The sequence below is a fragment of the Phyllostomus discolor genome, chromosome 2 (assembly GCF_004126475.2).
Source record: "Phyllostomus discolor isolate MPI-MPIP mPhyDis1 chromosome 2, mPhyDis1.pri.v3, whole genome shotgun sequence".
In the NCBI taxonomy this organism is placed as follows: Eukaryota; Metazoa; Chordata; class Mammalia; order Chiroptera; family Phyllostomidae; genus Phyllostomus; species Phyllostomus discolor.
Window position 1 is genome coordinate 72,492,274 of NC_040904.2, and position 16,184 is coordinate 72,508,457.

The 16,184-nt window shown below is 33.6% G+C and overlaps 1 protein-coding gene across 3 annotated transcripts in view; it reads left to right on the top strand.

The window, feature by feature from the left end:
• CADM2 (cell adhesion molecule 2) overlaps window positions 1-15,310 on the top strand; it is a 1,092,572-nt gene extending 1,077,262 nt beyond the window's left edge. For 2 of the 3 annotated variants that reach the window (XM_036017949.1, XM_036017950.1), the window contains 2 exons: window positions 8,227-8,352; window positions 9,245-14,396. In XM_036017949.1, the coding sequence (XP_035873842.1) occupies window positions 8,227-8,352; window positions 9,245-9,363 (245 nt within the window). In that variant the 3' untranslated portion in view covers window positions 9,364-14,396. Of the gene's footprint in view, window positions 1-8,226; window positions 8,353-9,244 lie in introns of all 3 variants that reach the window. The other variant, XM_028504686.2, reaches the window with a different exon arrangement.
• Window positions 15,311-16,184: the final 874 nt, after the last annotated feature.

Sequence of the window (16,184 nt, forward strand, 5' to 3'; positions counted from 1 at the left end):
TAAATTAGTAAAATAATTATAGACATAGGATAAAGTGAATTACATATATAAACAATATAAAATATGGAGTTTCTCCCAGTGCATAACTGAATTTTCCAAGGAAGAAAATAGAAAGGAGAATAATTGTTAATAGAAAGTAGACTATAAAAAAAATCATAAGCCAAAGCCAAATAAACTAATCTAATTTTAATAAAAACTAGGTTTTCAAATGAAACAAAATTCTGACTAGAGAAAAACTACAAAATACATCTAGGTAAAATATCATAATATAATGGAAGGGGAAAAACAAAGAATATTGATAACAATTATGCATAAAAATAGGTCACTTAAAAGTCATTGAAAACTGCCCTGGCTGGTGTAGCTCAGTGGATTGAGCACCAGCCTGCAAACCAAAGGGTTGCCAGTTCAATTCTGAGTCAGGGCACATGCCTGGGTTATGGGCCAGGTCCCCAGTGGGGGGCTATGTAAGAGGCAACCACACATTGATGTTTCTCTCCCTCTCTTTCTCTCTCCCTCCCCCCTCTCTGAAAATAAATAAATAAAATCTTTTAAAAAAGTAATTGAAAACAAAAACATGAATATTGGATTTATCTGGGAGTAGGGAGTAGCAAAATGAATAGTCAAACATTGACAAATTGTTCTGACTTATTAAGTCAAAAAATAAAATACAGGAATTCTTTAGCCAGTTGAAGGTTTAATCACAACAAAATAATACCTAGATATTCGATGTGCAAACATATTTTTCTCATGACACTTTCTTTTCACAAGATGTGTACTGTATACCTTCAAGGGAGGATGTGCATTGCTTCGCCATCAAATTTTACATAAATAGGAACTATAATATTAAATAGATATTAAGATGAATAAGGAGATAGACCATTGTCAAAGGCAGATTTGCTGCTGGTCCACTAAGATTTCTGATGCAGTTCTGAGATAAGAAGAATCAGGATGGTACCAGCATTGTTGTTCATAAAGCACTAAGACATGTAGTATAAATATATGTAATACTTATATCAGTAATAGGAAGAAAAAAACTTAAGAGAACGACTAAAATGCTATTTAAACTAGTAGGAAAATTAAGTCTGATAGTTAGGAAATAAAAATGACAAATGTAATCTTGATAAATACTAGATATAATGTTTTAGAAAATAACTACAAAAGGAAAAAATGAGTGGCAATAAAGAAAAAAGAAGGGATAAAGTTTAATAAAATTAATGTATTTTTTAAAATAACATTAAAACATTTCAAAATATTGAAAAATCCTAGAAGAAAACATAGGCAGTAATATTTTAGATACTTCATGTAACAATGCTTTTGCCAATATATCTCGTAGGGCAAAGGAAAAAGAGAGGAAAAAAATAAAGAAATGAGACTACATCAAATTGAAAAGCTTCTGCACGGCTAAAGAAACCATCATCAGAACAAAAAGGGAACCCACTACATGGAAGAACATGTTTGCTAATGATATATCTGATAAAGGTTTAATTTCCAAAATATATAAAGAACTTACACAACTCAACACCAAAGAAAAACAAACCATTCAATTGAAAAAGGGGCCTGAATAGACACTTCTCCAAAGAGGACATACACATGGTTCATAGACATATGAAAAAATGTTCATCATTAATCATCAGAGAGATGGAAATTAAAGCCACAATGAGATATCACCCACACCTGTCAGAATGGCTACCATCATGATTTATTAATCAGCAGACAAGTGCTGGCAAGTATGTAGAGAAAAGGGGTCCCTGGTGCACTGCTGATGGGAATGCAGACTGGTACAGTCACTGTGCAAAACAGTGTGAAGTTTCCGCAAAAAAATTATAAATGGAACTGCCTTTTGACTCAGAAATTGTTCTTCTGAGATTATATTCTAAGCACCCCAAAACAACAATTCAAAAGTATATATGCACTCCTATGTTCATAGCAGCCTTAGTTACAATCACCAAGTCCCAAAAACAGTCTAGGTGCCCATCAGTAGATGAGTGGGTTAAAAAGCTGCGGTACATTTACACAATGGAAAACTACATAGCAGTAAAAAAGAAGGAACTCTTACCTTTTCTGACAGCATGGATGGACCTGGAGACAAGTATTATGATTAGTAAAATAAGCAATTCAGTGAAAGACAAATATGATCTCACTTGTATGTGAAATATAATGAGCAAAATAAACTAACAAGCAAAACAGAAATAGAGGGGAGGGGTACTGAATGTAAGAAGGTGAAAGGATTATTCAAAGAACATTTATGCATGACCCATGGACACTGACAACTGTGTAGGATTGCCTGAGAGAGTAAGGCAGGGACTGGGTGAAGGTGGGCAAAGGGGAGAAATGTGGGGACTACTCTAATAGCATAAACAATAACATAATTTAAATTATTGTTTAGAAATGGAAACTAACTAAAGAAAATATGCAACCATTTATCAGAAAATTGCACAACTTACTAAAAGATACTAAAGATTTCAATAATGGAATCTTTATTGAAGAATGGAATAATGATCCATGATCATTATACTATGAACATGAAAAAATGCACTTTATAAAACATCTATGTAAATTAGTAAAATTGTAGTAAATATTCTAGTGTATTTTCATTTCATGTAAGATTATCCTGAACCTGATCTAAAATTTATCTTCCAAGGTATTAAAATTATTTTTAAAATGACAATACTAGCGTAGAATTGCACATGTAAATCCTACATATAGAATATATTAGAATATGTAGAAACATAAAAAAATACATGGATATTTATGAGGTGTGTCCAGAAAAAGCCCAGTCATTTTTAATATAATGAGAATGATTTATTCAACATTGATGTAACCTGGAAGCCAAGGAGAGTGGACTAAAATTCACAAGTGTGAACAATGACGACTTCACTGTACTAGGCAGTGGGGAATGGTAGATGTCATACAGATGTCTCACAGTACAGTGAGCACCTGTACTGTGTGGCTGTCATATTCAAAATAACTGAGCTACCAAAGCAAGGAATCTGCACCAAATTTTGCATGAAGCTTGAACATTCCTCCATGGAAAGTATTTAGATGATTCAGGAGGCTGCAGCTATGGGCAACTGGAGATTGGCAGCTTCATCATGACAATGCAACTGCTCATGCATCATGTCTCGTGCAGACTTTTATGGTGAAACATCAGGTCACCCAGGTGACTCAGCCCCACTATAGCCCAGATATGGCCCCTGCAATTTCTGGCTTTTCCCAAAACTCAAATCACTTTTGAAAGAGAAGAGATTTCAGACCATCCATGATATTCAGGAGAATATGTTTGGCAGCCCATGGCAATTGGGAGAACTGTGTGAGGTCCCAAAATGTCTGCTTTGAAGGGGACTGAGGCATCATTGTCTTATGTACAATGTTTCTTGTATCTTGTATCTTCTTCAGTAAATGTCACTATTTTTCATATTACATTACTGGATACCTTCTGGACACCTTCTGGACAGACCTCAGAGTTTATGGCCAAAAAAATTATTGATGAAAAAATAATGTGGGAACAACTGAATGTCAAGAATCAAAATTATATTTTATACTTCAGCTTCAAATCATAGACTAAGATATATTTTAGATAAAAATATTATAATATGTGTTAGATGATACCATAAATCTATGTACACATAATCTTATTGTTACAAATTGGGAGAGAGATCCAAGTCAGGAGGCCCTGCCCTCCCTTGCCTCACCAGCAAGAGAATAGTTCCAGCAGGAAACAAACACATATAGTGGAAATTAGATAGCAAGTTTATTTATGTAATGCACATCCTGGGAGCTGCAAGCAGGCACCCATTAAGTCTAAATGCCCCACATATAGGGGAAAGAAAGTTGTTAGCAAGTTAGTTAGTGAGTTTGTTCTATACACTTGAACCCAGGCTACAAGTGGGTACTTACCTAATGTAATTATGCCAACTATTGAGGATTGGGATTATATACCTCAGCCGGCAACTAGAGGCACCCCTCCTCCACAACTACAGAGGCTTTCTTTCTCAGTAAGAGCTCTGTCTTAGTGAAATTGTTACAGAGGCCCCCTTTCCCAGTACCTGATCTCAAGGAATACCCCTTTTCTTCCTATTCATGATGTTTAAGACACCTGGCAATCTTAGTGAAATTGTTACGGAAGCTTACAGAAGCCCCCTTCTTAGTAGAGTTTCAAGGACTCCCCTTTCTCCTGTGCTATTTTGCTTGTAATTCTTCAGACACCTGGCAATCTTATCAAGCTGAGCTCAGAATACTGAGTTAATTTGTGAGACATGTCTTCCTTTTGCTTCAAGCCTCCTGTATTAAGTTCTTTGTTAGATTGTGATGGTGAGGATGCTGCCTTTATTGCCCCTCTGGCCACTCATTTCTAGCTGCAACCTAACATTTTCATGGAAGAGCATTTCAAATCATGGCCGACAAATCAAGCATCATAATACAAAATTTTGATAGATTTGATTACATAGATTACAAGATTTTTCGATAGCTGTAAAAACCATGTGGATAAAGAACAATTTTTTTTAAAAAAGAACAAATAAAAATAAATGCTCCCACTTAGAAATTTCTAAAATTCTTCATCTTTTTATGGAAAGTGCTATTAAAACAAAAATTAAAATGGAAAAATAGACAAAACTGCATAAAGAGACAAAATTAATTAAACAATATGGGAAAAGCATTTAAACACATTTATGTTAATATTAGTTAATAAACAAAATAATACTTTTCAATATTAGATAGCCACTTTTTTGAAAATTATAATACCTGACATTAGTATCACATAGGGAAAAAGTCACTCAGGTGCAGTTGGTGAAGACTGAATTTATACAATCTTTCTGCAACATAATTTGGCAATATTTTTCAAATGACTCAAAAAGTGTTATACCATTTGATCCAGCAATACCACTTCTTAGAATTTATCTTCAGTAAATAAGACAGATACTGATATGTCTGAGCAAGAATGATTCCTCAGTTGTCCAAAAGAATCCCAGTTCTAAGATACATTTAGCAAATAAAATAGATAAGATTTATGACTATCTATATTTGGGGACCTGAGCAAGGGGTGTAATTTGAAACTGATTCTGAAGTACCTAAGCATGGAAGAAAAACAAGGAATTTAGAGGTGTGGCAGCTTTATTTTTTGCTCCCTTGACTTTTTTTTGTTAGATTTGTGGCCAATGCCAGCAATTAAGGAAAATTCAAGAAATATATAATATAATGCTAAATTAACAATAGCTCCTATAACAGATTAACTAGTTAATTAATGCTCAGTTTTTTAAAAAATAACCTCTTTTTTAAAAATGCAATTCAATGCATGTGTTCTTAGTTGGGCAATTTTCTTCCAGGTAGAGATTTATTGACCCATGTAACCTTACTTAATCTGAGGGCTCTCTCATTTTCAACTTGTATCAGCTGAGATCACTCTACAGGGTTACATGTGGAAGTTTTTATTGGCTGAGCCTTCATTCAGTTGGCTGGAACACAAATCACATGGTTACTTTCAACTGCAGATGACTTTCATAATTTTTAGCTCCATGCGGTGAAAGAATAGGAAACGAGTTTGTTATCTGCTAGAAATCCCTGCCCCAATATACCTTTCTGACCATCAAATATCTTTTTATGTCATTTCCTTTGCACAAACCACTGTCAGAACCTAGCCAAAGAACAACCTAAAAAATCTGTCAAACCGATATATTGAACTCGAAGACCAAGATAGTATATATGCACAGCCCTCTTCATCATACCTAGGTGCATTAGTTAAGGAACAAATGAGCCAAAAGACTAATGCTCGTTTCCACCCATACACAAAACACAATCATGGAACAAAGCCAGGAGAAGCCCCTCTTAATATAAATGCTCCCATTTAGAAATAAAGGAAGAATGACAAACTCGGAGCACTCACCAATCCTCAGCAATTATTGAAACATGCCAGATTGGCATTAAAAGATCCCTCTGCCTTGGCAATAGTTGTAATGACTTGCAGAGTCATTTTCCTTTTACTTCCCCTAATTCCATACTATGGGGAATTCAACCTCGTAAGTCATACTCATCTGAAGTGAGTATTTGAGAATATGTCCCCCATGGGGGCTACATAGCTTCGATAGTCCACTTCTTGCTTTCTTTAAGTTTGGGAGTTAAGAAGTTGAAATTACAAATACACTTTTTTTTCTTTCTACCTAGACATATGTTTCTTGGACACAATAGTTTTATCATAAACACAGAATACTCCTAATCTATGTGCTGTATTCATGTGCCTATGTGCTGTATTCAAGATATTTTGAAGGCATAATTGTTGGGAACTGCCCTGACTGGTATCAGAAGCTGAAACCCCCGCCTAGGCTAAGGCTAAGGGAACGCCCTTGGAACTATAAGCCAGCAAGGAGACAAAAGCTTGTCTCCCTGGCAGGAATGCTGCTTCTGCTGCTTTATTCATAACTGAACCCCAAAAAGCTTGGTCGGTTAGCCAAAGACGGGTAAGATTCCCCACGGGGGGGACGGCCTAAGCCAGGCATGATCACTTTGGGAGGCCCCCCAAAAGAAGGACTTGGGGGGCTGCAGCAAAAGAGGGTGACGGACCCTCACTCCTCGGCTTTGACATAGCCTGAGTTCTCACCGTCTGGGAGAAAATCTCCTTATTGCCTTAGTTCCTGTGCTAAGCCTGAAACAATGACAGGGTGGTGCAGCTCTGTGCTGAAAGGGTGGATTCCCCGGGTGATCAGGCCTAAGAAAGAACATGTAAATTACTGTGAAACCTTCTTTGTTTAGAATGCTCTCAGTTGAATGAGAGGGGTCCAAGGAGGAAATTTGTTCCTCAAAAGTTTTACAGCTCCTTTACCCCGACTCAAAATAGACCGGCAGAGTTCCTTGTTTTCTATGGTTCCTTACTTCCCACTGATAAGTACTGTACTTTACCTGAATTATTATGCAAAATGAGCCCAATAAAAGCAGGTATGGACGGTAAATCAGGGCACCCCCCACTAGGGGGGGGTGGCCATTTTCGGCCCTACATCCCCACAGAAACTAGTTTGTCTCTGTGCATGTTTTGTTCTCGTGTGTTTTTCGGTGAGCCATCCGCAGCGTTCTGTGGTCACTGCTGGCCGGTGACCCACGCGCAACACATAATTGCCAAGCCTAATTTATTTCTTCACTTTTTCCCTCCTCTGAAGCTCTCTTTTAGACTGTAAGCAGCTACTCTGATCCTGTCTGCAACAGTGGGCTTGGAAGGGTAGACAGTGCATTCAATCTGATCTTTGCCATAGGGCTGAGCCTTGGTGGATTTTGTTGCTAAAGCTTTCACTTAGTTTTATTCCTTACTATGCAATTCTGTAAATAGTTGATTTTCTGAACCTTTGAGTATCTCAGTGTCTGGACTTTCTTTTGATCTTTTCCATTTCTGTTTTAAAACTGGCTACAGTTTTCTGGCCTCATCTAAAAGGCAGAATATAAAAGTATATTATTAATCTATATGTTTTCAACCATTTTCTCTATAGCCACAGGTGCAACAGGCACTTAATCCTCAATGTTGAGTATTCATTTTCCTCCTCTATCAATACTACTTCACACAATTTGTAACACTTTCCTCTCCTTGAAATACATTCTTCCCTTTGATCAACTAGAGTGTAATCTCCAGGATCTTTTCTATTGCCCTGGTCTCTCCTCTTCAGTCTGCTCTGCTAGAAGCACTCTCTCTTCCAAAATTTTAAATATAGGAGTTTTTCAGGGCTCAACTTTCAGACCTTTTCTTCCATCTAGACTCACTCTTTTAGGGAGTTTATCAGTTTTCATAGCTTTAAATAACATTTATAAAATGATAAATTCCAAGTTATCATCTTCAGCTTCATCCTTTCCCATGACATAATTTTACTTTAAAAATTGTATAGTTGTGTTCCTCTGACTAAAAAATATTCACACACATATTTTCAGTTGGAGAAAAGGAGGAAGGAAGGTATAGAATTATGCAAAATCATATATGTGCATTTGTTTATTCGGTCTCTAAAATGTAAACTCAATAGCAACAGTGATTGATGTATAAAATGATGTATCCCCAGGTATCACTATGCTATAGATACACACTGAATATTATAGATACACATAAATATTTGTTGACTAGATAATTGGTATAATATACATTAATAAAACTTTATTTTAATGTAGATATGTTAATTTTGAGTAACTCATTCTAAATACTGATATGTACTCTATGTCTAAATAATACAAACTTAACCACTGTTTTCTTCTCTTTTTTAGATCCCAATGCTCTGGCTGGCCAGACTGGCCCTGATCATGCTCTTATAGGAGGAATAGTGGCTGTAGTTGTGTTTGTCACATTGTGTTCTATATTTCTGCTTGGTCGATATCTGGCAAGACATAAAGGTAAGGCATACTTAATTCTTAACTTGGACCAAAAAATTCCAAAGACTAGCTTTACCATGAAATATATGAGTTTGAGTGAGAGAGAGAAAGAGAGAGGGTGAAAAGAAGAAAAAGATTGTGATCTAAATGCTGAATTATTTCAGGAAATTCTTTATAATTTTACTCAACTTTGAAGTTAAATTAGCTTAGCAAAATAATGTTTAGCCAATAGCCAAAGGTCACAGAGTGAGTAGCTAGTTGAGAAAAAATGGAAGCAATTTCATGATTTATGTCTCGAACTGAAATTCAACTATACCATTAAGCATTTGTTCATTATTTCTGTTTGTAGGTTTATGAACACAAATGTGGCCATATTAGTGAGGAATAGAAAAGGTTTTGTTTTGTTTTGTTTTTTTTTGCAAAGGGCTAGGTAGCAAACTATTGATATAATGTATAATGAACTTTCAAATGGACTTACCAAAAAGGAAGGGTGACACATTTGATGTGATCATTATCAGCATCTTAACAAAAGACACTGATTGCTACAGCTGCGTGGATTACATGGTCTGTATCCATCATTAAAGTAATCAGACAACTGTAATTGAACAACAATAAAATAATTTTAAAAAAGAATTAAGATGCAAATAAAAAAGTAATCTAAGTACTCATTAACCACTCCAGTTTAGCTGTCACCTCTGGTTAACCTGGCTACAGCTTTATCTACAGCTTTTACCTAAAAGCTGAAAGAAAGTATGCAACTTTAGAAGGGTAAATGGTGTAGTTTATTACACCTCCAAATATGTTCCAACATGTAAGAAATCTGGCATAAGTCCCGTACTAAATGAGTGTAGTTTTAATGCTGGCTATTTACCAGTCTCACAGAACTAACATATTTTTCTTCCAATACCCACAGGAACATATTTAACAAATGAAGCTAAAGGAGCTGAAGATGCACCAGATGCTGACACAGCCATTATCAATGCTGAAGGCAGCCAAGTCAATGCTGAGGAGAAAAAAGAGTATTTCATTTAAAATGAGGCCGAGATTCTGAGTTTTACTTACCAGGCTGGCTGCTGGAGAAAACTGGCTCTCATCTTTCAGAATTCATTTCTACCATCTTCTGCTACCTTTATTAACTTCCATAGCATACTGCTGTCAGTAGCCAGGGTGTACCAGCAATCAGCTGCCGAAGGCATCATTCTTTAATCACTGTACCATCCATAATGCAGGACATTTCTTACTGCCTAAATTCCACACCATTGCTCTTTTAACATACAGTGCTTGAATATACAGCCTTAACAATGTTAATAATCTCCTTGGATCATGATATTGAATTGTTTTTATACATTGAAAAAAGTGTATGCAGAGTTTTTCTTGTTTGTTTCCCCTCATTTTCACCCCCTTTAAATCATGGACTTAGTTTGCCATTGGACAGCTTCACAAAAAACAGAATTAGGTAAAGAGCTAATGTGCTTAAGTTTAATCAGACATTAAAAGTTTACAGACAATGTTTTCTACATGTCTCTCTTCAAAGGCATGTTTGGAGACATATGCCCTAGAAAACACAAACTGAAAACACTGTAGTATAGATTCTGGATTGTTTGCAATATACTGGTAAGGCTGTATCAACTTGCTATTTAAAACTATAGTATTTGATACAGGAGCCATGTGTATGAAATGTAATCCATGGTATCTTATGTAATTGTATAGATCCCACCATTAGATTATTTTAGCTTCATTTACTAATAAATTGTTACAAACATTTTACTGCTTGGGGATCACCAAGATTTCATTCATTTTTCTAATTTCATTCTGTAATTTATTTGCTCCACAAGGACTTACCTTCCTAAACAAAATTGAAGTATCCATAGGGCACAATTTTGAGACATTTTAGTATCTGTATATAGTGCATATAACAAATCCAATTAAACATTATTTGATACATATTCAACTTTTGGGGCTGTAGGTAGTTCAATCATAAGTGAGCATTTTTCTAATGTCCATTATATCCCTTTAGATATTGCTTAAACAAATATTATAAGTAGATAACATGTATTAGTACTTTGTCTGTATGTCCTAGCACTGTTCAACAACAAATTTTTCTAGTTCTTGTTAATTTTTATTTCTTATACAATGGAAGCACAATGTTATAAGGAAAGGTAATTTTAAGCTAACAACCAGTGCACAGCCTCAGGTTTAAATTACAACCACAATAGAATAATAACCTAAAAATAAACTCTTAGTTTGCTAAAAAGTTTGCAAGTTTTAATTTGGCAGTTCCATAGCTGCTTACCTATGTTGGTTTGCCAAAAACAAGTGTTTAAGATATGTTTTCTGTATAGATGAACTAATTCTTTATATTAAATTCCTGTCTATGCATTTTGTGAGGTACAAGCTTATGAAACAGTGAGTGATAGAGAATTTCTGCCATGCTTTTACCTCCAAGGTAAAAGTCTCTTCCTCTGGATTATTTCTGAAATTTTGGTGTATTTAACCATTAAGAAATGCTATATCCTTAAATATGACACAGAGTTCATCTAAAGTCATATTATTTCTTCTAGTAAAATACAATATTGTTAGATTAGTTCCCATTGAATTTATTATATGCTAAAAATTAAAAATCCAGTTAGATGAAAATTATTTTCTCATTCACAAGCATTGCACCTTTAAGAAGAAAACAAGTACGACAATATGGTAGCTCTACTTGTGATGTCAAAGCATGATGGCCTATGGTTTTTGAAAGACAATATCTTGGAATTTGCTTTGGGGAATTGAGAATGTTTGAGTATGACATCATGTGTTAATATCAAATGAAAGACAAGGGTGCTGTATCTCAGATTATTTATCAGAAAAGTACAAATCTTTTAAATACAATGTTAGAATTCTAAATTGTTTTCTTTTTATTGTTGAAGCATTTATCTTGTTATTTCTTACAAAAAAGAAAAAGGATGATGTCAGTCAAGCAGCACTTTTTCAGAATATACAAAACATACATAAATAATATGATGTGGTTGAGTGTTAACATAATAAATCATATACAGTATGGCATTTTAAGGAAATAAGTCTGCATTGATGTGATTGCATGCTTGTTTTTACAGTTCAATTCATACCATCTGTGGAAAAATGCAATAATATGTTAATATAGTATGGTAGTTTGAGAGAATTGGGTAGGTGCTACTAGACACATTGAAACTAGAATAGGTTTATAAACTGTTCATATCTTTCAATGCATAATCTTTAGAAAGACTCCACAAAGCAAAATTCATCCTGTTAGTACAAATTGAAAGTTTCTTATTACAAAAGTTGTACAAACCCCATCATCAATTACTATTTAAAGCCTAATTTCAGGATGCACTTACAAAATTGCTCCTATTCATTAATGTTGTATTTACATCTTTCTTCATTTTGTCTATATTCTACTTGGCTCCTGATGCTTAACTACTGCCTAAATAAATCATTCATTATTTCCAACACTGTAAAATTAAAAATCCAAAATTGGTTGCCTTTCAAGATTTTTTGATTCTTTGACTTTTCAGAGTAATATAAAAACTCTTTAGAACTCTTTAAAACAAACTAACTGGTATATTGTGATCTGTAAGCTCTAACTGATTATTTCACCAGTTAAAATAGATTAGGTATCATTTTAGTTACTGAAAAAATGGCAATTGAATTATGGTTTCCTATTTTTTTAAATTATTTGATTTCCAACAATCAAAAAATAAAATATAAAAATCTTTGCTTATTTCTATAAATTTCAGAATAAAATGAAATACCATTTTTAAAAGAACCCCATCAAATTCAATGTCCAAACCATGCACACTTTTATGCATAGAGAACCAAATTCTGTCTCTGCTTAGTGAACACAGAAGCTACAGAACTCAGTGGAAGGAGTGTGCATATACACACAGACTCGCAACCAGCCCTAGTAGAATATGGAACATCATTTTTTACCAAAAGTAGCTATTCTCTGCCAGTGTACTGTTTACAGTGTAAACTGATTGTCCTTCATCAAAAAAAAAATATAAGCAACATTTTTTCTTGTTTTTTTTTCCTGCTTTTCAGTGTCCTAGATAGAAAAATTATCAAAATTAGGAAGAAAAAGGAAAGTTTGTGAGTGGAAGAGCGAAGGCAGAGAGCGTGAGCAGAGTTTTGAGGTGTGTGTGGGGGCGAGTGAGAGAGAATGAGAGAGAGAGAGAGAGACTGATTGATTTTGACTTGTTTTCTCTTACTAGAGAATTGAAGAGGCAGTTTAAGGAACCTGATATTGGAGTTTAATCTAAAAACTGGGTAATATCATATTGATTCAAGATGGTCAATCTTGCAACGAAAGCCCACAACTAAAGTAAAACAAACAAACAAAAAAAAAAAACAGAGAAAGAAAACTAACTTTCCTAAATATAGCAAAGAAGCTAACACCTCATTTATTTTTAATTTTATGTAAAAATATATAAATATCTCGATTAAAAGGACAGGTTCACTTGTAATTATGTACTCACGATTGTAATAGCATTGAGATTCCATATAGGCACATGTACAGCAGTTATTCGACAGTGATGGTTCTTCCATGTAATATAGCAGTTATTGTATAATATAGTGCCACTTATAGCAAAGTGTTACAAGGGGAACATTTAAAATACTTTTCCTTTACTTTGGACTTAAAAGGTAATTTAATGTACACTAAAGATGAAACTTCATATTAGGTTTTTAATTGTGGAGAAAATGTAAAACCTCTATCTTACGACAACTTCCTTGTCATAATGTTAATTACTCAGAGCCCTCTAAAAATGCCCAGTATTACCCCCTTTTGCAAATGTAACCTGTGATAAATATATAAAAACAAACAAAAACAATTGGCAATGACAGCTGAAATAAATGAAACACCTAGTGACAATTACTGAGTAATGCTTTTTATTAAGTGGCACAAAGTACACACTAAAAACTATGCAAAATATAGGTAACTACAGTGTACGTACATGTAAGTATCTTGTACTTGCTGTTTATGGATGTTTAAAACCCATGTAATTATAATATGCATTTTGAATATTGGGAAAGAGGAAATCTTAGTGTAGATAATAGGATTTGTTTTGAAATATACACTGGCAATATTGAAATATATATACTCAGTGCAATACCTGCAATTCTATTGCTGGATACTTTATACAAAGGGATTTTAAAGAATTCTTCAACAAGATCCAAGGGGTTGCTAACCTTCACCTCCCACATTCTAAATCATTGCTTTAAAGAAAACTGACTCAGCTAAATGATGCTTTTCTTTCATAATCATTAACATTACAAAATAAAATTATTTGGCTTAGTTTTTAGCCTTACTAGAGAAAAATAAAGTTTTATTTACATATAATTTAATTTATAATTATTAAACATTCTTTGAAATGCATGTATGTTTTAATGAATTTGGGGACTTCTGTTATAAATACAAATTTATTCAATCAAATCATAGGTTACCTTTCATAGGTAATGTCACTATACTTTAGTGGACATTTTTTGTATCTTTTCTTTCTCTATTCATTTTTTCCCCTTCCCTATGCTACCCCAAACATACCCTTTGCACCTATACCCTTCCAAAGGCAATGGATTGAAAGTAGCAAGATTATAAACAGAGCTAAAAGGGATACCATATAAGAATGGGTTCTAAACTGATAAGCATTTTTATGTGTTGAGATTATTAATATTGAATGCAATAGTTATTGGATATAGTTGGTAAGTTCTCTGCCATGCATACTTACAATAATCCTACCTCTCACTTTTAACATGGGCTATGATACTTCAATATAAATAGAAGAAATAATTATTTACAAGGTATCCCAGGAAGCACTCATTAGAGGCTAACATAACAGTCTGCTCCCCACACCCTGGGGATTCTCAAAAGCCAACTTGTTTTAGTGTATTCAACAGTATATGAGTCTGCCTTTGTTTTTCCTTTTCTATCATCAACTTTTCCTGTAGGCAAAATATTATACCTTTATAAGAATGGCTCTTCTCATGCTTATTTAATATTGCAATGTATTGTAATTTTGTTGATTTTTTAAAAATAATTTAAATGGCAACAATTTGTAGTCCAATCTATTTATTTAATATTTAAAATACAATTCCTTATGAATTAATGCTATGCTTTTAAGTGAAAATTATAAATGTAGTTTATTTTGCCAAGCAGTGTTATCTAGGTAAGACAAAAATATAAGTATTTAAGACTGGCTCCTTATTAACAAATAATATCTAAATAATGAATGCAAAATATTGCCACAAATGGCCACTTTATTTTGTCTGTATAGACACATCAATTTTTCAAATGATGTAATTTAATTATTCTAAAAGGAAATTACATTTCAAAAGCAGATTTTCCTCTAAGAAAAAGGTACAAGAACAAACTCAAATTATGACATTGAATCTATAGTATATGCTTGAAGTTAAAGATGTTTCTGTGTTATGTGGTTATGTTATAAATATATTTCATCTAATCTTTATAATCTCTTCCATATATGTGTGTGTGTATGTATATACATATATATACATATATATGTATATGCTAATGACAAGAAATGTATGGTTATTTTGGAGAGAATGGGCCCCATGTGAAAAAGATGTAAAAAAATAAACCCACTATTTCCCCCTATGAAATATGCTGTACATTTCAAAAGAAGAAAAATGAAAAGATATTTGAAGATTGCAGGGGCAAAAGAAAAACCTACCAGGGCTCAGCACTTAAGCACTTTCCCACATCCAGGGTCAGGACAGCAGTGATTCCCACATGGACTTTTAAGTGCGGTATGAAATGCCACATTACACTTCTCTTACACACAGTACTGTCAAACCTCAGATACTTTCTTTCTTCAGATGCTTTTCCTTGTACATGATACTAGTAGCCACTCTTCTCTTTATATTTGTTGATAGTGAAAGTTATATGCAATAAAATATTTGATGATTGAAAGCAGTAGTCACCAGCTGGTTAGAAAAAAAAAAACTATGAAATGTAAACTGAATTATTTCTTTATCCTTTTTACTTTTCTCTGTGTTTCTAATGTATTGAAAAATACTCAAAATAGAAAAATAATTTAGACAGTTTTCAAAACTAGTACTTTTTCTCCTTGTAAATGTATAAAGTTTTAATCTCCTTACAAATTTATTCACCTGTACTTGTTGTACCTATTGTAGATTCAATGATGCAGTTAAGTAGTAACCCAAGAATGTGTGAGTTTGTAATTACTAACCTATTTTCTTCATATTCAGTTCACATCAATATTTGTGAATTGGTTGTTTTGCTTTTCATGCAACCAAACAATATTCCCTCAAGAAAGCTCCATTTTTATCATAAACATTTCAATATAATCAACATTGGAACAAGTCTGCCATGTTAAAAAGAATTTAAAAACTTATCTCTGAAAATTGTACTCAAGAAATGCAGGTGTTTCCAGTAATGTAGTTTCAAAAATAAAATGTTCTACTTATATGATATGAAATTCATAGCTTTTGGAAGGGTATATTTATGACAGCATAAAAATAAATTATATGTTGTAAAGAAGATCCATCAAAATCAAGCATATTGCACAGTTATTGAATATACTGTTATTATTAACATGTTCAGAAAACAAAATGCATATTGTAATATTAGGTACATGACACTTGCATGTTGATATGCCTATATACTTACAAAGTATTCAATGTGTACTTAGTGATGCTTAAACTATGTCATGTACAACTCTTACAAACATTCTTACAGGGTTCCCATTTGCACTTCATCTTTCAATAAAGTCTTGTCAGAAAAAAAAAAAACTGTCCAATATATATATATGGAAAAATAAAATTTGAATTTTAGTTATCTGTTGGACATTACTGAA